The sequence below is a fragment of the Grammomys surdaster genome, unplaced genomic scaffold (assembly GCF_004785775.1).
Source record: "Grammomys surdaster isolate TR1022 unplaced genomic scaffold, NIH_TR_1.0 128, whole genome shotgun sequence".
NCBI lineage: Eukaryota > Metazoa > Chordata > Mammalia > Rodentia > Muridae > Grammomys > Grammomys surdaster.
This window is the reverse complement of record NW_021604586.1, coordinates 6317383-6339214: the sequence shown is the minus strand read 5'-3', so window position 1 is coordinate 6339214 and position 21832 is coordinate 6317383. Positions and strand designations below refer to the sequence as shown.

The window sequence follows — 21832 nt, the reverse complement described above, 5'->3', positions numbered from 1 at the left end:
GAACTAAGATGTAGTGTCACAGCCCTTCATTCTTAGGATGGTTGGGGCAATATCGAGTGATTATACCTATCTATACACCAAAGCACATACCTATCTATACACTGCCCTGTACCCACCCCAATGGACACAACTGACTGTGCAACTTCTGGGCCAACTCTTTTCACTCGGCATCCCAAGACCGGAGAAGGAAGCCTGAGTGAAATTTTCATGAATGTCCCATCCCCAGGGCATCTCCTGACCTGAGGGACAGAGCTGTTTGTGGGTCACTCCTGGGGTACAATCTTCCCCATAAATAGGACAGGACTCCACTGCACACCTGTAGAAATTCCTGTTCTTCAAGTGCAGTGCCGTGGCCTCAACCTGCATCTCCTCCCCGGCTCTAACGACACTAAGGAGAAAAGGGCCACAGCAGTTCTGCCCCTCAAGCCTCCTCCCTGTTGGCGTCCCAGCTGTGCTCTGGATCCAGGAGAAAGAAGTCTGGCCTCCGGCGCAGGGGACTTTAAGGCACAACAGAGAGTGAACACAGGATATTTTGTACCTTTAACCTGGCCTCTGAGTGGTATGGAATTTGGTATTGGTGGAAGAAGAGTGGATAATGGTGTCACAACATCTGGAAAAGAAGTACAGGAAGCTCTTGTGAACTTAGACTGCACACACAGGCTGGCGAAGCGAGCAAAGTCATCCACGCCAAGAGAAAACACCTGCCTATCTGTCCAAGGAAAGCACTCAACGAGAAATGTACCCAAACCACTGCAGCACATCCAAGCAAGTCTCACAGACTGGAGACTCTGAGTCCTTGTCTGAACCCCCCCCCCACCCCCACCCCCACCCCGGCTTTACAAAGCCAGAGCACACATTACTTGTAATGTGGTCGGTCAGTTCAGATCTAGTAAGAACGACAAATGCCCCTGTGGAAGCTGCCTGACTGGACCAGTCCTGTGCAGGGATGCCCCTCAGAGGCTCTCCCTTGCCTTTTCAATACCACCCACAAATAAAGGACCTGCTTCTAACCCAGCTTGTAAAAAGTGGTTCTTTCTTATAGAGGAGGGCAAGGCTAACGCTGGAACAGCTGGCCTTGTAGAAAGAAGCACTCAGAAACAACTGCCACTGTCTGCTGCAGCCTTGGGTCTGCTGTAAACAGTGGGCCCGACACCTGCAGGGAGGGTAGGAAGAGAGGCTCTCTTCTAAGGCAGTTCTTAAGGCACTATCAGGCCAATGAAAGGCCCACTGTTTACCACCAACAGCATCTCACTGCCATCAACTCTTGCAACCTAGCCCCATAAAGCCTCACTGACATGGACAGTGTGCCCAGAGGAAGATGGATCACCACCATGGCCCCAGGAGAGCAGAGGCTACAGATGGCTGCAAAAAGGCTGGAGGCAGACAGTTACCTTTCATGAAGAATCGGCAGGTGGGGCGAGGCCTCACCTTCCGGTCACTGGGGTCCTTCACTTCGCCTTCCTCCAAGTCATCATCCTGGAACAGAGGACAGTCATCTGGAGGTGAGCCAGACCACTTTGCCCACCACACCTCTTCACCAGGCTGGAAGCACAGAACGGGGTGTGGGGAGCCTCCACCTTTTCCAAGGTATGTCCTCATCAGCTCACCTCCAGTTTCCCAATCTTAAGTGCCCAGTTACACAACAGACGGTCCCAGTCACCTATAACCTCTGAAGACTACTGTGGGAATGGTGGGCTCCAGCAAACACTTCAGAGCAGAGCTTCTGATGTTCTATCAATTGCAAGCAGGAAACGGTCTTACTCTTTACCACTATGCACGTTACCACAAGTACCCCATGTCCTTGACAACTGAACAGTAGTACTTGCCTCTCATGGGGACACCAGGTGACCCTGATGGCAACACCACTCGTGGCTCACTGTTTACCTCATCATTACCTCAGAGTGACCCAGAAGCTTTACAGAGAGCAGAACCCAAGTTGTATTTCCAGGGTTCTCCCCAGACACCCCTGTGCCCAGGGTCTGTTCACCAACCTATTCCCACCAGCCTAGACTCCTTGTAGTCAAGCTATGCCCATGATCCTGTGCTCTCTAGACAGCCCTGGCATCAGGGGAAGAATAAGCAAACATGCCTCCTGCTTGGCCTGCTGACCCCAAGAGGAGACAAAAGCAGAACAAAACCAAGGAAGAAAGTGAAGGAACAATCCGTAGTCAAACACACATGGGCTGTTCTTGGAATCCTGCAGATGAAACTAAACAGTGTATCTCTAGCAACAGGTCAGAGGGATCAGAAAGGATGCCCTTGCTTTCCTCAGGTGGCAGGGAGATGCCATGCCACACCTCCTGCTCTGCAGGACCCCATGTTCACTAAATATCATCTGTCAGGGACAACCTTTTTAGCACATACCAACAAGCAGGTGGCCCACAGTCCAAACTGTCTATATCCTGACCACTCACGTAAAGGCACTGCCTGAGAGACAGTCATCCTGCAAGACAATATGAAGGGAAGTAGGTCTTGGTCTAGGAGACTGTTCCTGAGGAAGGAGTCTGGTAATGCAGCAATCATCTGAGACAATGATACGAACAACTATGCTCAACAAGAATCACACTGGATAACCAAGTTAGGCAGTGGTGGTATACCCTCACAGAGACAGGGGGATCTGAGATTCTCACCCCACTCTTTCACATGGGAGGAGGAAGAGCATTTAACAGGGAGCACCTGATACCAGGCACAGCTAAGACAGTCAATAATCTCAGCTTGAACACCACAGCATCTTTTCCCTGTCACCAACCCTGAGGTAAAGATCAATTCCCCAAGAAATCACGCACAGCCAAGTTCTTCCTGAGGGGCAACTAAGCAGGGTAACTCAGGAGACTGTTTACTACACAGCTGGGAGAGGAGGTGAGACAGCTGACACTGTATGACTACAGCCATACATACCCCACCCACCCACACTCACTCTACCACTGGGACAAAGCCCTACCACCAACCAGCCTGTATGGCCAAGTCATCCTCCATCCATGAAACCCTAAAATGAACCAGGTATGCAGGGACCAACAGGCTGCTGCAGGGAGGGTGCATGTGAGAACCTGGGGTCCCCAGATAGTGGCTCCTATTCTCTAGATCACCCCAGAGATGGTTAACCTATCTTCTACCAGATGAGCAGTTGTTTTCTGAGAAATCTCAGTTGGCTCATCTGGTTCCAACAGAATCATTTGCAAAGAAAACCTGACCTCCACACCCATGATTCCATGTGAAGGCCAGATTTAAAGATGGGCTCTTCTCTTGAATCTGAAACTCATTCACTGATAGCAGCTTTCCTCTGAGGTTTTCTGTGTGAGCCTACCTCCCATTCTCCACCGTGAGCACTTTTTTCCTGCCTCAACACAAGCTCTCATTTTCCTGTACGCCTAGCCCAGGCCACCACCGACCATCTCTCTAGGAACAAGGGAGCCTGGAAATCCTGCTGGGCCGGCTTCTCCTGGCTGGTGCGGGCTGTTGCTCGAGGGCAGGCTGGTGGCAGCCCCTCATACTCACATCGATCTCCCCGTCGTCGATCTCCCCGTCGTCATCCTCTTTCTTCTTCTCCTTGGCAGCTTCTGTGGGCTCTTTTTCTTCCACACTTTCAACATCAGGCTTCCCTTCCTCTCCGGGAGCTCCTTCCCCCTTCTCCTCCTCCTCCTCGGCCCCAGCCTTCTCAGCTTCCTCCTCCTGGGCAGCAGGAGCTGGCTCCTCGGGGACCTCCTCGTCATAGTCTAGCTCGTGCTCATCCAGTTCCCGGGTCACTGAGGAAGCTTCGTCCCTGAGGTCACTTGTCCCATCTTCCTCACCATCATCCCCCTCACATGGAGATCCCGCTGGGCCCCTGCTCAGCTCATGAGCCTCGGAGTCCTGATCCTGCGACTTGGGCTCACTGGCTCGGTCTTCCTCATCCGAATGAGTCTCCTCCTGGCTTTGTACCCTAGTTGCATTTTCCTCCTCCTCCAAATCAGAAGCCCTTTCCCCAGCCCCATCCAAATCTTGTTCAGATCCACTTTCCCTCAGAATGTCATCATCTGAGAGTGCTGGCTGCTCTTCATCCTCTGGGGAATGAGGATCCAGTTCAGGGCTCTCAGCCACATCCATCAGGACCCAAAGATCTGCAAAAGACAGACACGCAGACTCAGCCTGGGCCGGTCCTCCTGGCCCACATGCCCTCTGCCCTTGTTCCACACAACCCCTACTCCCAAAACCACATGCCTCCCTGTGGAGTGCCAGCAGCCTATGGCTGGCCTCCACTCCGCTCTGTGCCTTCCTGCAGCTGGCACAGGTGAAGAAAGTGAACAATAAGAAGTCATGGACTGCCAAGGACAACTAACTACTGAGACTCATGGGAACTGACTTCTGAAAGTAAGGCTGACACTGGAACAAGATATTACCCGGGTCAGCTGCAGTTTCTAACTGAGCCCTTTTCTGTTCCTCTGCCTCTCATGTAGTTTCTTGTTACCTCTTCAAACCCCATCCCCTGCACTCTAAGAATCAGACCTTCCACCAGCCTACGGTATTCCTCTCCAAAAGCAGTGCTCTGGGACCAGTGACTTCAGAGTCCAAACAACCAAAGCTGCCCAGGTATCTGTTGTACAAATGAACTATGACAGAATATTTTTAGACATTTAAATCATATACTTATATAAAAGAACTTTTTCCTTTTAGAAGATTCACTTCTATTTCTATGAATTCAGATTTAATGAAGCCAATGTTTTTTTGGTTTTTCCACCTCCACAACTCATAGAAAGCACTTTGCTCTGCTGAGTGTAGCAGCACATGCCTGTAATCACAGCACTTAGGAGATGGAAGTCAACTTACATTACACAGTGAAACCCTGACTCAAAAAGCACACTGCTGCACTTGTTTTAAAGGTGGCCACCTAAGCTGGAGTTGAGAGAGTGTGTAGATATCACAGCTAGCAGCCAGTAGCTGCTATTTCTATCTCATAAGCAACAGATGCCAAATTACAACACAAAGGAGGAAGGGTTTGGAATTCATTCCACTCTATATTCTGGGGCTGGGAGAAACAAAAGCTGCTCAGTATCTAGCAAAATGTACAAGTTACTGAATTCAGGCTCACTCTGCTTAGAGGTACATTCTTTATGCACTGTCTTTACATAACTTCTTATCTATCTATTAAAGATACAATGTATTTTTCAATTTGTGCGTTTCTGAGAGGGCACAGTTTTGGAAGACTGAATTTAGAACTTTGCACATGTTATGTAAAGTGCCCTATCACCAAGCTACAGCCCAGATCCCAAATTTATACTCTGAAAAACTTATAGCCTGCCTAGGCTATAGAACAAAATCTATCTCAAAAATAAAAAAAAAAGATGGGCCAGAAAGATGGCTTAGTGGGTAAAGGCACCTGTTAAGCCTGAAAACCCAAAGTTCTCTGGGACCAACACCTGCAGGTTGACCTCTGACCTCCACATGCTCTGACACACTGATTCTCTGTCTCTCTCTCTGACTGTCTCTTACACACACACACACACACACACACACACACGGAGAGGAAAGAATCTAAACAAGAAAAAAAAAAGATCACCTGTTTTAAACATGCAGTGTCAAGAGTTAGCATCAAAATGTTTCTAGCCAGGTACGGTGGAAAATACCTTTAATACCCGTGCTTGGAACACAGAGGCAAAGGATAGAGAGTTCAAGTTGTCCTCACCTAATATATCAAGTATGAGACTAGTCAGAGCTACATGAGACCCAGTCTCAAGAAAAAATTTATGTTTGCTGGGTAACTGAATATGCAATAAAAGAAACCACTTAGAATCAATCATTTGTAAACCACAATGATTACATTATTAATTTACAGATCAAATCAATCTATCAACAGGAAGCGGTGGCCCACACCTTTAAACCAGTACCTGGGAGGCAGAGACAAGGGGATCTAAAAAGAGAGTGAGTTCCAGGATAGCCAAGGATACACAGAGAAACCCTGTCTGGAACCCTGCCCCCAGCGCACCCCCCAAATAAAATAAGAAAAACAAACAAAAATTCTAAAACCCAAACTCCAAAACAATCTATCTTAAGTCACTCAAAGATACACAGTAGACAAGATTTTCTGGGCCTCACTGGAGAGGAAGGAATACTGAAGTCAGTCCTACCGGGGGGTCACAAACACAGGCCAGTTTGTAACCCCGGGATCTATGTGCTGAGACACAAGGACTGACGGGAGTTGGAGGCCAGCTTGAAGTGAACAGTGAACTGCAGCCTGTCTGGGTTAGAGAGTGAGAGCAGACAGCAAGTAAGGACAAGTCAGAGTTCTGTTCTGTGCACAGCCCCTGAGCTCTGCAGAGTGCTGTGAGCATCCTTGGTGTCTAAGGCATTCATACAGTGGGCAGGGGTGAATGCCAAGTAGGACAACGGCCAGACTAGGGATCTGCGCTTTTCTGTTTGAGAGAATGTTTACGCAAAGGTCCAGTGTGCGTGTGTGTGTGTTGGATAGCTTCAGTAATTAAGTCAGGCTTATACCAATGTAACAAACACATAAATTCCTTGGTGTGTAACATCTGATCTCTAACATTGCACAGTTTTAATGACACTGTATATTTTTAAGTCTCCATAGAGGTCGAGAGACAGCTGCCCATGGGTAGCACTTGGTAACCATAGGAAGTCAGCATTGCCGAACTGGTCACCAAGTCTCATATACCCTACTTAAAACCTGATGAATTGGGCTGGTGAGATGGCTCAGCGGTTAAGAGCACTGACTGCTCTCCTAGAGGTCATGAGTTCAAATCCCAGCAACCACATGGTGGCTCACAACCATCTGCAATGAGATCTGATGCCCTCATATGGGTGTCTGAAGACGGCTACAGTGTACTTACATATAATAAATAAATAAAACAATCTTAAAAAAAAAAAAAAAGCTAAAAAAAAAAAAAAAAAACCTGATGAATTGCTATTCTGGCATTTCACACCTAAAGGCAACCTCATAAACAAAGTATCCTTTAAACCAACTGTTAAAAAAACCCAAATGTCCTAGTTTGGAAGTCATGCAACTGACACTGCAGCACACAACTCCCATGCGCCAAGCTACATGCAATCCTATGGACAGTCCACAAGACCTTCTTCTAACCTGCTGACAGCCCTTTTCCAGGGCTCTGGTACAAGCTGGTTTGCTTTTGGTTTCAGTCAAAATTAGGCATAACAAGTTGGGTTTTTTGTTTTGTTTCTTATATTTCTGAAAATCTTGAGATGAAATTCTATGGTAAGAAATGGAGACCAAGTACCTAACTAGATATCTCAACTGCAGCGAGCAGCAGACTGTCCTGTATTTGGGGTTTCTGGTTAAAACTTGAATCCTTGCTCTACTGCTTCCTGGGTTTAATTAAAATCTTGGGCCAAGTCAAGTACATCTGCCAGGCCTCATGTCCTCATGTGTAATACAAGGACATCAGCAGCTTCCTTATGAGGATGTTACAACCCGATACCTGATGATGTGCTGGAGACATGCTCAATGTATGTGACCCTGACTGAAGAGACAACTCTAGTCAAAACGCCATCCTCACAGCCCCCCGTCAGCTACAGTTAAGTCTTCCCGAGCCCTTAGGAGACACATGCTCACTGCTTCACTGGATAACTACTGGGACAGCACATATGCCGTGTGCTGAGAATGCTGCAAGACTCCTGGAAATGACCGCCTTTCCTCACGCCTCATGCTTTTCTTTGGAGACAAGGTCTCACTGTGTAGCTCTGACTGTCCTGAAACTCAGACATCTGCCTGTCTCTGCCTCCCAGGTGCTGAGATTAAGGGGATGTGTCAGCATGCCCAGCTTCCTCATGTGACTGTTAATCCCTATCTCAAGTAAACAATCTGAGGCCATATGGCTATTGCATGTTACAGGATTGCCATTGAGGGATATTCTGGAACCTGTATGCCCAGACATAGATGGAATTAGTGCTGCTTCCAGCCACTAAAGTTACTACTATAAACCCTTTTTGGTATAGACTGTGCATAAACTAGAATCTCTACAAATCTGTAGGCTCTGTTCCCCTCTCCCTCTCTTCAAAAATCAATGCATTAGGCATTCCCACAGGTACATCATTTTTACAAAAAGACACAGCCAGGCTGAGCAGCTTGAGAATCCTGAAAGGCTGGTGTACGATGTACATGCCCATGGAGCTTCCATACCCTCCACGTGAACTTACAAGTGAACTTCTGATCTGTAAAGGCAGTTACTGGCACATGTCATAAAGTAGTAGAGCGAATGGCTGTCCTGTTGTGTGTTTATGGGGAAGGACAGGTGACTTCTGGATCACAGGCTGTTCTGAGCAACCAATGACAAGTTATAAACAAGCTCAACCATACACAATTTCTCTTTCTTTCTGGTAGTTCAAACCCCAGAATTCCTCTCTAAGTTAGCCATCTTGTTTCCTACACTGTACATTATTCTGTTTATCTAACTGCAGTACTATACAAACTCCAACAGTTTATTTAAAGAGTGTTATAAGTTGGGATCTTGTTTCTAAAAGCCCAAATGTTAAATGTTAAAAGTCTTAGTCCCTGCCAGGCAGTGGTGGTACACACCTTTAATCCCAGCACTTGGAAGGTAGAGGCAGTCGAATTTCTGAGTTCAAGGCCAGCCTGGTCTACAGAGGGAGTTCCAGGACAGCCCAGGGTATACAGAGAAACCCTATCTCAAAAACAAAACAAAAGTCTTAGTCCCCGGGGATTTGCTAAGAGGTGCAGTGTAGGATTTCCCTGCTTCCTCCCCAGGACAGGGTTTCTCTATGCAGCCCAGGCTGCCCTGGAACTCACTCAGTAGCCAGGTTGGCTTTCAACTCAGAGACTCACCTACCTCTGCTTCCCAAGTGCTGGGATTAAAGGTATGTGTCACCAGCCGGTTCTTTATGTAAGAATCTTAACAGGTTAGTGGGAGATCTTAGAGTCCAGTCTTTGCTTCTTGGCCTATGATGAGGTCAAATGATCTTACTCTATCACACTCTGACCTCAATGAGCCACCTTACCACCTGAACATGGGCTCTACCAAAGTGAGAACCAAATATACCTTTTCTTTCTCTCCCTTCCCTTCTCTTTCTTAGTATAAAAGCACGTTTAATGGGGACAGTTCTTGAGTGAGTTCACTGACCACACAGGAGGAGCCAATGAAGTTACCATGCAGAGGGAGACAGAAGGGTCTGAAAGAGAAAGCCTGTGCATGCAGAGAGGAGATAGATAGACAGATAGACAAGACAGAGGGAGAGAGGGAGAGACAGAGAGAACGAGAGAGCACACCTCTCTTTTTGAGATAGGGTCTAGGTATTCCTGGTTGTCTGGAGCTCTCTATGTGGACCAGGCTGACCTCAAACTCAGGAGCTCTGTCTGCCTCCCTGGGATTGCTGGAATGAAAAGTATTCACCACAACATCAGCTTACATATTTTCTTTGTGTAAGACGCATCCCCTCAGGTATTTGTCATAGTGATGAAAACTGATACTCTTCCTGCTCCTAAAGCGTGAGGGAGACGATGGAGGCTCTGAGGAGCTGGCTCTCAGACATGTCCCACACTCTACTCTATCTGCCTGGGACACTTCTGAGACTGTAAGCCACCATTACCATCCACAGAAGCCATGGCCAGGGCTTCGCAGGGCAGTTTCCTTACAGAGGCCCTGAAAGACTGCCTGAGAAAAGGAGCTGCACTATCTTCCTTCCCATGGGACGTCCTGGGATTGTACTTTTGGGGTCCGCATCAGGTGAACATCTTTCAGAGACAGCCACAAATCTCTATGTTCATTAGAAACACACTAAATCATTCCTTTAGACCAGGAATCACACTGGGAATCAGTAGAGGGCTTCATCTCCAGCCATGCTCCAAAAAGGTCTACTGTCCCTCTAGGTGTTAGTGTTGTGTTTTAAGACTAATTTTGTGTTACCCTATGCAGGATGCAGGAAAACACATGTGTTGTTACATAATCAATGAAATCTAGGGTCCTCCAGTCCAGCTACAATGTCTACAATCTTCTTACCCACTAACCCAGTAGTGTAGGATTCTCACAAAGTTTAGAGCTAATCTTTAGACCTCCTGTCCACAACGGTGAACCTGTTTGTTGTTCAGGGGATGGAATCACAGTCTTTCAATATCTCTGTCCCCTGCTGAATTCGACATACTGGAAAATGCTTGACTAAATGATAAAATCCCACTAATCCAGGAACCACCTGTTGCATACCAGAAAGAGATTTAATAAAGTTGCCTAATTTGTAAAACATTGTAACAGAGTCCCAGACCAGTGTTCAGTTCTTGTCTCAGCAGTAGCTCTGAGAGGCCAAACTGACTCTGACCACTTTACTAATGGCAGAACAGTTATGTCTCCTCACAATTGGGTCATTTTGAGGAACTGCTACAAGCTACTTAAGAGCCTGGCCTGGTGAATTTACCAATTCAGGTTAAAACAATTCTTGGTCAAACATGGGGTGTGACTTGGGGAGGGGGAAAGGGCTTCTCGTTGTAGCCCTAACTGGCCTGGAACTCAGAGATCCACCTGGCTCTGCCTCCTGAGTTCTGAGATTAAAGACATGGTTACCACTGACTGGCTGGGGTGTGACTAGAAAATGAAACCAATTACGTCACAAGGCTTACTACTGAGAAAGACGTTCCAAGTAGGTTTTGTTAAGGAGGCTCAATAACAACAAATACAGCTTCTGGAAAAGTACCTTTCCTTTGAGCTAAGGTCTCACTTTGTAGCCTTGGCTGTCCTGGAACTCACTATATAGACCAAGCTAGCCTTGAACTCAGACATCCTTTTGCCTCTGCTTCGCCTGAGTGCTGGGATTAAGGTGTGAGCCACCACGCTCAGCTGTGGGAAACGACTTTTAGCAGAGCAGATCCTATGTTGATGTCTAAGGTCTGTTATGCCTGGTTAACATCCTCACTCATAGCTTCATCCATGTATAGAGTAAGAACATCAGGTTGAAAACACCACCCCCAAAGTGACTTAAGCTCTGCCAAAACTCTTTGATAATGAAATGACTTCCTTGGGATGGTCTGGAGATGACAATTGATCTCTCTGGATATGAGCAAGGTAACAGCTTACCTGTACGGTGTTCGGAAAGTAAATCCAAAGTTCTCTTAAAATGTCTGAGCATTCCCCACCTGTGGCTGGAGAGGAGTTTCAGGCTTTGGGACATATTGAACTGGTTTCAGAACTGGCTGGGCTTCACGTGCTCAGAGCACTCACAGTCTCCTCTCAGGGGCTGAGAAATATGAACTAGCCTAGAGATAGAGAATCTCAACCTCTGCCTTGGGATAGGTAATGTGATGAAGAAGAACCAAATGCCTTCTTTTATTATCTCCAAACGGGTCTGAAGAATTACTTACTCTTGTTAATGAGTGCTAAGAAAAAGCTCATTTAAAACAGCTATTGTGCCCGGTAAACTCAGCTGTCAAAAATATACCGGAAAACTAAATATCCAGTAGGAACGAGACTATAAGTCTTAATTTCCTTTTAGCACTATAATTGTTTGGCTACTTTACACTAAAGACTCGGCATCTCTAAGCAACCAGTTCCAGAGGCGTGGAGGTTACACTTCCTAAAAGATCCGGGACTCTCGGAGCACAGTGGGTACGTCCAACCTGTGCTCACTTGAAGTTGCGAGAGCAAGTTGCAGGAGGCTCCAGAGAGCTCAAAGTTCCCTGTAAAGCGCGTCGATAGTCTTAAGCGGGCCTCCTCCCGAGCCAACCTGCGTGATTCGCTCCCCTTTGTAGGCGGCGAACATGTGCCACGCCGAGTGGCCCGGAAGGGAAAATGACAGCTTCAGGAAAACCAACTTCACCATGGCAGACCGCGGCGCGCCAAGGCGCCCGGACGTCCCAGGCCGCAGCGGGCTCGTGCTTGCCCGCTGTCCCGGGCCGCGCTTCGGCCCGCGGCTGCGCACAGCCGGGGGCGCGCCCGAGCGCTCGGGAGGCGGCGCCGGGCTCCCGGGCCTCGCTCCCGCCGCCGCTGGGGCGGCCTCCTCCTCTCCGCCCGCCGGTCCCGCTTACCTCAGCGCGAGGACGGGAGGCGGCCACGGCTCCGCTGGGGTGGGGGCGGCGTGGACAAGACGTTCCTCAGCCTTTCCGCTTCTCACTGGCTCTGGCTTCAGACACGACGCGGGCGGAACAAACGGGCTCCACTACCCGCGGGGGCCGGCCATTGTGCGACGTCATCAGGCCGCGACGGCCGTCCTGCGAGCCGGCGGGCTTCCCTCGCTAGCCCCGCCCTCTTTGCACTTCCTTCCGGTCCCCGCTGGCCCCGCCTCCGTGGCGCGCGCTCGCAAGTCTCCGCTACTGCGCAGGCTCACCGAGGTCGACCCGCCCTCTAGCGGGCCCTGGCGGCGCGTGCGCAGTGTGTGGACCTTCGTGGTAGGTGCCTGGGCTGAGATGAGGAGCAGGCTGGATGCGTGCCCGGTAGGGAAAGCTCTTGGTGCGTGCGTGTGAACACTCCAGGGTCTGAAATCTTAGCATTCGTTTGGTCAGGGTGCGACCTTTCTGCCTTATTAAATATCAATACTTGACCAAAAGTGTTTCGGGGGCTGGAGAGTAGCTCTGAGGTAGAGACAGCACCTGCCAAGTATGTGCGAGCCCCTGGTACTCTCAAAAAGAGAATTTTTGGAGTTGGAGGGTTTAGATTCTCTTACCTGTTTCTGTGACGCTAAACATCTCTGGCATCGTTAAATGTGATTACCGTGACCCTGTGTAATCTCCCTGGGGAGGACTTAAACGGATTGGGTCATTTTTCAGCCCCCTCCTACTACCCAGATGGGGCTCTGCTGCTCGAGGCCTGAGTCCATACCCCTAACCCCCGCTACTGACTTGATAAAGGGTACCGAGTTCATTCGGCACTGGCCCCTTACAAATTTTGGAGCCGGTCTTTGTCTTACAAGGTTGGGGGCTGCTACAAACACAGAGGAACCCTGGAAAGGCGCCAGTCATGACAAGTCGAATACCTTTGACTCCATAATACGGCTGAATTATGCCGCCCATCCTCCAAGTTACATGTGAAGTCGTTGCACCAAATTAGTATGGATTTCGAAGCAGAACCTCTCCATGAGGTCATAAAGGTAGGGTCTGGATCTCATAGGATTGATATCCTTCAGTAGATACCAAGATCTATTTGAGAGATCAAGTCTCAGGGTAGCCCAGGGTGGCCTGGCACTCACAGAGAGCTACCTGCTACTGCTTCCCTAGTGCTGGGATTAAAGGTTTGTGTCACCCCAGGTCAGACAAGCATCCCTGTCCCTCCCCCGCCCCTCCCTCCCCCCCCCCTCTCTCTCTCTCTCACTCAATGTCTCTGTCTCATTCTGTGTGTATATATGCATATGTGCCTCTTTTCACACACCATCTGAGGAGACAGTGGGAAAGCAGCCATCTGCAAGCCAGGATTAGACCCTGCTGGCCTCCTACCTGGGGGTGGGGGGGAAATTAACACCCACTGTTCAAGCTACCCAGCTGCACTAGTTTGTATAAGAATGGCCCCCACTGGCTCATGTATTTGAAAGCTGAGTCTCCAGGGAGTGGAACTATTTGAAAGAATTTCAAGGTTAGAAGGTTCAGCCTTAGCCGGGCAGTGGTGGCTCATGCCTTTAATCCCAGCACTTGGGAGGCAGAGGCAGGCGGATTTCTGAATTCGAGGCCAGCCTGGTCTACAGAGTGAGTTCCAGGTTCCAGGACAACAGAGAAACCCTGCCTTGAAAAACCAAAAAAAAAAAAAAAAAAAGAAGAAGAAGAAGAAGAAGGTGTGGCCTTGTTGGTGAGAAGTGTGTCCCTGGAGGTGGGCTTTGAAGTTTCAAAAGCCTAAGGCAGGGCCAGTGTCTTTGTCGCCTGTGGGTCAGGATTTAGAACAGTTGGCTACTTTCATGTCACCTTGTCTCATAAGTTATTTCTTCACCAGTGATATGAGCCAATCAAGCCAGATTAGATTATATTAAATTGCAGGTTTATTCGGAAGCTGCTTTCTGGTGAGTTCATTGGCCCCAGATGATTGAGGCCAGGGAGTTGCCATGGAAAAGGAGAGAGAACTGAGGGGCAGGGGAGGCCAAAATGTCTGGATTATACAGAGAAGAGCCTCTGGAGGAAGGGCAGCCCAGTATCTGGCTGGAAAGTCCAGGGTTGGGGGACAGGATTTGCCAGATAGAGACTGAGGGATGCTGGGAGAACCTAGAGGCCAGGTCTGCTTTGATATGTAAAATATGCACCTCAGACCCTAAACCCAGGATGTAAAACTGGACATCGTTCACCCACACTGCCATGCTCCCTCCGTGATGATAATGGACTAATTTCTGAAACTGTAAGTCCCGAATTAAATGATTTCTTTTATAAGGATTGCCTTGGTTGTGTTTCTTCACAGCAATAGAGCAGTAACCAAGAGACCAGACTAGTCAGCATGGCAAGGCAAGTTGCATACTATTCTATTTATATAAAAGAGCCAGTTTTACAGTATTTTGTGTGCGGGGAACAGAGTGAGTCCTTTAGGTACCTTTAGGAATGGCAGCTATATTCTGGAATTTGGTAATAGCCAAATTTGTGAATATAGTAAATCCTAGAAATCCTACCCTTTGTCTTAGGAGCTTGTGAAATGGCTCAGCAGGTAAAGGAGCTTGACGCTCAAGCCTGACAGAACCCACGTAAAGGTAGAAGGAAAGGACTGCACACACACTGCAACATCACACAGACGCAAAAGGTACAAATGTGAATTAGATTCCAAAGCTGATGTTTTTAAAAATATAGGGAGGCGGGGGGCTGGAGAGATGGCTCAGCTGTTAAAAGCACCGACTGTTCTTCCAGAGATCCTGAGTTCAATTCCCAGCACCCAAATGGTGGCTCACAACCGTCTGTAATGGGATATAATGACCTCTTCTGATATGTCTGAAGGCAGTGTACTCATATACATAAAATAAATACATCTTGGAAAACAAACAAAAAAAGGAGATTCCAGTGGGGTGGGAGGCAGTTGAGAGAAAACCCTGAGACAGAATGATAGTCTGTAGTGTATGTCATTAGATTGTAAAAGCTACCTGGGAAGTTAGGGAAACTCTCCTCTAGGTTGTCTGTGAGGGCATCTCCAAAAAGGATGAGAGCATGAGACTGACCCACGAATGAGCTCACCCCTCAGTGGGTTCATAACATAACAACGACACCAGGACCTGTAATGCTTCCAGGAGGAAGTTGGCTACTGGGTACCAAAACCCAAGTGGCTAGGTACACCTGCGATAGTCACTTGAGGTGAGAAGACCCACCCTGAGTCTGAAACTTTTGAAGTAGAAGGAAGATCCACCTTTAATGTGGGCCACACCTTCTGATGGCAGCCGATATAAAAATCTTGGAAGTAGGAAGCCTTTGCTCTTTGCCTGCCTGCCCTCACTCTCCTGGCAAGTTCATTCGTTCACTGGCATTAGAACCTCTTTGTTCAGGGTTCCAATGTATGATGAAGGCCATGTGAGACATCCAGCCTCACTGAGTGAACAACGACAGGATTCTTGGACTTCCGCCTGGTAGACAGCCATTGATAAGTTGTTGGTGGCCACAGCAGAAATGCAGTGAATAAAGGCGACAAACTGGGGACTAGTCAGCCTTCCAGATAGATCTTGCCGTTTCCTCCTTGTTCTTTATGCTCTCCACCCCTGGTTCTCGCCTCTGTTAATACTAAAGTCCCCTTTTCTCCTGCCTCATTTTAGAACCCAATTTCAGTGACTCCTCCAGTGGCTTCTACCATGAGATAAAACCTACACTCCTGGTGGCCCCTCCTCCTATGGCCTGGTGTTCCTGCCTCATTTCTCATGCACTCATGTCCTCTTTCCTGTCCCCAGGTGTGCAGGATAGTTTTTTGTTTGTTTGGTTGGTTGGTTGTTTCTGTTTTGGGGTTTTTTGTTTTGTTTTTTTGTCAACTTGACTGAGCTAGAGTTATCTGAAAGGAGGGAGCCTCAACTGAGAAAATGCCCCCATAAGATTCAGCTGTAGCACTGAATATTTATCAGAAGATATTTCAGTATTGTAACTAATACTATACACAATGTTGCAATTGTTAAAAAGTATATGAATCTGGAATATATAAAGATACTATTTGGAACTCATAAATTACATTGAAAAAGTCAAGTGGCAGAAGAAACACAGAGGATCATTGTTTTTGCCTTGACAAAAATAGCATCACAAAAGCAACCCAGGGAGGAGAAAGGGCTTACAGTTAGTCCAGTTGCCTGGCAGGGTGAGTGACGACATAGCCAGATCTGAGTTTGAGACCAGCTTGGTCTACAGAGTGAGTTCCAGGGCAACACAGAAAAACCCTGTCTTTAAAAGCAAAACCAAACACAGCAACAACAACACAGGTTATAGTCCAGCATGGAGGGAAGTCAGAGCTGAAACACACATAGGCGGAATGCTGATTATTGGGTGACTCCTATGGTTTGCTCAGGCTGCCTCCTTGTAATCCTAAGGACCGCCTGCTCAGGAATTGCACCTACCTTAAGTGATATGAGCCCTGTCGCCCAAGTCATTAATCAAAAACACCACATGGCCTTATCTACAGACAAGCCGAAGGAGGCAAGTCCTCAGTTGAAGTTTCTAGTGACAATTGTGGAATTTTGGTTTCTTTAAAAAAAATACAGAAAATATTATAAGAATACGTTTTCATTTTAGTCCCAGATGTGGGATATGGGGCTGCTTCAGATTGTCCCCAGCAGCTGACAATGATTTGGCTGGTAATCAGGGGAGTGATTTTTGCCAGCTGCAGATAGTTTCTGTTGAGGTTTGGTCTGTTTGCTAATTCTGTAGCTGAAGGTCTAGGCTTCCCGGGGTCACTAGCTTTTGTTGTGCAAACCTTGTTCTTGACTTAAAACTATTAGTTAAATAAAATTGCCAGCAGCCATTTACTGGAGGGATTGGAGGTAGGTGGGTTTGGAGTGACCTGTTTGGAGGTGAGACTGGAGGAAGGAAGAAGAGGAGGAAAAGAAGAAGAAGAAATGAGATATCCTGACAGCAAAGATCACACTTGTCCCAAGGAGCTCAAGGAGTTAATCTAAGATTTTCCTCCCCTTCCTTCTCTATCCAGTGTGAGGAGGTTGAAAGGGTGGGAAAATGGTGGAGAAGGGTGGATGAAAGAAGAACCCACCAAGTAGCAAATGACTAGCTACAGAAGTTCCTCTTCTCAGGTAAGTCAAGCTTGTGTCAAATTGACAAAAGCAAAACCAACCAACGAGGACAATCACACTACCATAAGGTTATATGTGATTACCACGAGGGTGGTGGTGGTGGTGGTGATGCATGAATTTAATCCCCACACTTGGGAGGCAGAGGCAGGCAGATACCTACCTCTCTGTGAGTTCGAGATCAGCATGGTCTACAAAGCAAGTAGTTGCACAGAGAAACTCTGTCTCAAGACAACAGAAAACAAAAAAAAAAGATCATAATCGTGGATCTCTTCGGAGGTGTGGAACAAGTGAAACACGCGGACAGACTGCCAGCGGGGTTGTAAGTGATGTGAAGAGAGGCAAGTGTCTGGGGTGCACCAGTATGACCAGCAATGGTGGTGCCCACCTAGAACCCCAGTACTTGGGAAGAATCAGGAAGATGAGAAGAAGTTCAAGGACAGGTAGGAGGGAATAGCTCGGAAACAACAGAGGAAAAATATCAGGATAAATGCTAGAAAAATGCCTGCAGACAAAAGAATGGGAAATAGCTGCCTCTTGAGAGCGGAAAGGAAGAGGGAAGACAGGTGGACAGAGAGGGGTGCGGGGGAGGGGCTGGCTTTCTAAATTGGGGGCTATAAGGAGACAAGGTACAAGTGATAAAAGTCATATAAGCTCTACAATTTGACTTTTGGAAAGCGTACACCAGACTATTCCACCTGGCTAAGACTGCCCAGCCTGTTGCCGTGTGTGGCGGGCACTCCTCTCAGGACACTCATGCCTCTCAGGCATGGAGTCAGAAGCCTGGGCTTTACAGCCCTAACAACCGAGGCTCAGTCAGTCACCCAGCCTCAGCAGGCCAGGTCAACAGACAAGTGGTGGCGAAGTGCAGAGAAAGAGGTTTATTGAATATGGCTCTGATCCCGCTCCCCTCCCTCCAGGGTCAGGGCTCCCAGGCCTAAAACGTTACTCTCCACATTCTCAAGGCATGTATGGACATATCCACACATGCGTGCCCAGCCTTTCCTGTCTGCAGTGTCAAGAGTAGCTGACAAATGATTTTGTCTGAAGGTAGCATTTTAGAATAGACCGCCTTACTGATTCTTCCTGTGGTCACCAGGGGGCGTGCCAGAGCAGCCTACCTCTGCTCTGCAACTGACCCTGTTCTGGCTGGCCAGCTGTGAACTCAGCTTGTAAAGAATGTGAGGAACCTTGACTTCTGAGGCAAGGAGAAAGAGCCAGGCTGGATCAGCAGGGGGCCCGCTCTCTGCCATGGAAGGGCTTATCGGTCCTGTCTGCTTTAGGCCTTGGCTGTCCTCTGTGCCCAGCTGTGGCCCCATCTACCTTACTCAACATCTCTCAGCCAAGGTTCTCACCCAGGGAGGTGGGACAGAGGATCTCCAGACAGCTTGACCTCTACTGACTTTTTTTTGCCTTGCTTGCTTCGAAGGGCCTCGGCTACCGGTTTGGGTGAGCCACCAACTGCGGCAAAGGGCCTATGCGGGGTCAGCTCCTACCTACATTCAGACGTTTATTTATGCAGGGTTGCACATAACACAGCACAGGCTGGCCTTGAACTCGCCATGTTGCCGAAGATGACCTTAAACTTCCGATCTTCCTGCCTTCACCTTCCCAAGGGTCTGGGACTGCAGGTATGCGCCACCATGCCTTGTGTAAGTGATGTTGAAGACGGAACTCAGTCCCTCACGTACGCACTAGACAAGCACTCGACTAGACTTAGCCGCATCCCCTCAGCTCCCAATAGACTTGGGATTATTGGCAAAAGTTTATATACATATTTTATATACTTAAAAACCTAGGTCATGTAAAATTGTCTTGGGCTTTCAAATAGATCAGGAGCAGAAAGTTGAAGATGCCCCCCTCTCAGCCGGGCAGTGGTGGCGAGCGTCTTTAATCCCAGCACTTGGGAGGCAGAGACAGGTGGATTTCTGACTTCAAGGCCACCCTGGTCTACAGAGTGAGTTCCAGGACAGCCAGGACTACACAGAGAAACCCTGTCTCAGAAAAAAAAACCAAAAACCAAGATGCCCCCCCCCCTCAACTTCTTCTATGGGGCCAAGACAGAGGGTTAGTATCTGTCCCACAGCTATGAGCATTATAGCTGGGCCAGTGTCTGTTGTCTGGCTGAGAACTGTGAACATCTTCCCTGTGCATTTGGAAGCATGCTGTGCTGACCCCTCATTGAAGTCACGGCCTGCTCCAGGTCAGATGCAGAAGGCAAACTGTGAATGTGTACTCACCAGTGAAGGCTATGTAAGACAGCTGCACACTGGGAAATAAAGTTGGCATAGAGACGCACGGCACACTGGCTTGCTTAGAGATTTACATTTAGGGTGGTTACCATATTAACAGAGGTTGGGGTGACTCGTGGGTGGAGAATCTGTTCAAGACTCTGCAGTCAGCTGTGGGGCTGGTTTTCTGCTGTGTGTAGCCAGGATCCCCAGACCAGATCCCTGCCTTTCACTTTACTGTAGGCTGATGGCCTCTGAAGGCAGCTCTTCTCCATGTGATAAGGCCAGGACGTGTGTGGCTTAGCCTGTCTCCGTGGCCTCTGTAGCAGAGTAGCTGGACTTTCCACACAGCCCAGCTGGGCCCCAGACAGAAAGCTTGCCGGGCTTCAAGTCACAGTCCCATTTCCCCTGCACTCTGGGTGCGCTTATGGAAGGATGTGAACCCCACAGATTCATTTACTGGACATGTACCATTAACATTTCTTCTCAGAGGGAGATGCAAACAACGCTACAGCCTCCTCAGCTTTCAACAACAAACTGAGTTATAATTACACTAAAGTTCACTCTGTGGAACCAATGGATTTACTGGGCTTCCGTAGAAAGCACAGGTGACAGGTTATTTACTGGTGCGTCTGTGCTTTCTCTCTTCAAAAGGCTACACACATGTAGCACGGATGCCAGCTTCCCCATAGGTGCACAGACAGAGCATGCTCAGTCTTCCTGCTGACATACTCTAGCTCCTCTCTGAGGCCATGTACAATTAGGGCAAAATTGTATGCAACAGGCAGCATGCAGTGGCTGGTATGGGGTCCCTGGCCCTCCCAGGCCCTCCTATGCGGTAATGTAAACAGTCAACAAGCCTAGCTTGGATGGCTTTTGCAAGTGGGCACAACTAAACTCTCAAAGACGGTAGTCAGTTGTGTGGATAGAAGGATAGCCATTTACCACAATGGTGGTAGCCCGTGAATGGGACACAGATGCCCAGCAGGTACCTCGACTAGAGCATCATACATACCCAACAGAACAATTTACTTAGTGTTCCTATTCATTTGTGTTGCCACAGGAACCCACTCCTGCTTGGAGCCTTAGTGAGGGTTTCCGTTGTTGTGAAGAGACACCATGACTGTGGCAATTCTTATAAAGGAAAACATTTAATTGGAGCTGGCTCACAGTTTGAGGTTAAGTTCGTTATCAATGTATCGGTTTGTATATGCTTGGCCCAGGGAGTGGAACTATTTGGAGGTGGGGCCATGTTCCAGCCCCAGCAAGCAGCAGAACTCGGGAGCTTCAGCCATGTGTCTTTGGCTTTAGAGTCAAGTGGAGGAAGAGCCTACTGGGAGAATTGGTGCTGGTTAGCAGGAGCTAAGAAATTAGCAGTGATTAAGAAGAGACCAGCATCACTGAGGTGAAGTCTGGGAAGTGTTTCCTGAGAGCACAAAGAAGCTGTGTTCCAGAGATAGCCAAGGTTGTACCTCCTGCTGCAGCTGGACTTGGTAATGTGTAAGAGTCACCCAGGTGGTCCTGGTTTTAAAGGCATGAAGGGGTCATGAAGAGCAGCTGAGGCTCGGCACTGTGAGAGGCCATAGAAGGCCATTGGTGAAGGTACAGCCTCAGTTGCAGTTGATGACCCAGGACTGAAGGGGTCATGCAAAGGAGCTGAGGCCTGGCACCATGAAAAGAGCCAATGAGAGGCTATTGGTGAAGCTGAGTTGCAGCAGAAGACCCCAGCTTATTGGAGATGCCAGTACCATGGGATGATCACCAAGAACAGCAGTGACAGTGGAGTGGATCAACCTGAGCTTAGAGTGCTACAGAGGGCAGAGCTGGAGAAGTGATGCCAGCCCTTTGGAGGAGCCCAGACATCTATGAGGAGTCCAGACATTGAAACAAGAAGCTGTAACATTGAAGTTGCCTTGGAGACCCCAAGATGTTCAAGATACCAGAGCCGTGGGATACCTGCTGAGGAAAGCTGCTAACAGGAAGTGGAACCAGCCCAGGAGAAAGAAGTCTGTTGCAGTCAACAAAGATGGAAAAGGAGTCGGAGATCTCAAGACTGCTTTGACATCAGACATGGAGATGCAGTTTGGAGTTTGCCTCATTGATTTCCTGTCTTGCTTTGGGGATTACAGTTAAATGATTGGATGAATCTCAGAAGAGACTTTGAACTTTGGACTTTTAATATTGTTGAGACTGCTGCAGACTATGGGGACTTTTGAAGTTGGACTAAATGTATTTTGTATTATGCTATGTTTAGTTATGGCCCCCATAGACTCATGTTTGAACAGTCTTTAGGGGCCAGGGAGTGGAATGTAATGGTTTGTATATGCTTGCCCCAGGGAGTGGCACTATTAGGTGTGGCCTTGTTGGAGTAGGTGTGGCCGGTTGGAGGAAGTATGACACTGTGGGTATGGGCTTTAAGACTCTCGTCCTGGCTGCCTGGAAGTCAGTCTTCTCCTGTTTGCCTTCAGATGAAGATGTAGAACTCTCAG

General features: G+C 48.2%; 1 protein-coding gene across 2 annotated transcripts in view; it reads right to left on the bottom strand.

Annotated features, from left to right (window-relative positions):
• Zc3h18 (zinc finger CCCH-type containing 18) overlaps positions 1-12159 on the bottom strand; it is a 47838-nt gene extending 35679 nt beyond the window's left edge. The window contains exons 1-4 of one of the 2 annotated variants that reach the window (XM_028752725.1): positions 11975-12159; positions 3496-4097; positions 1392-1476; positions 539-610 (exon numbers count right to left, since the gene is read on the bottom strand). In XM_028752725.1, the coding sequence (XP_028608558.1) occupies positions 539-610; positions 1392-1476; positions 3496-4083 (745 nt within the window). In that variant the 5' untranslated portion in view covers positions 4084-4097; positions 11975-12159. The remainder of the gene's footprint in view (positions 1-538; positions 611-1391; positions 1477-3495; positions 4098-11974) is intronic. The other variant, XM_028752733.1, reaches the window with a different exon arrangement.
• Between the last annotated feature and the right edge of the window lie 9673 nt (positions 12160-21832).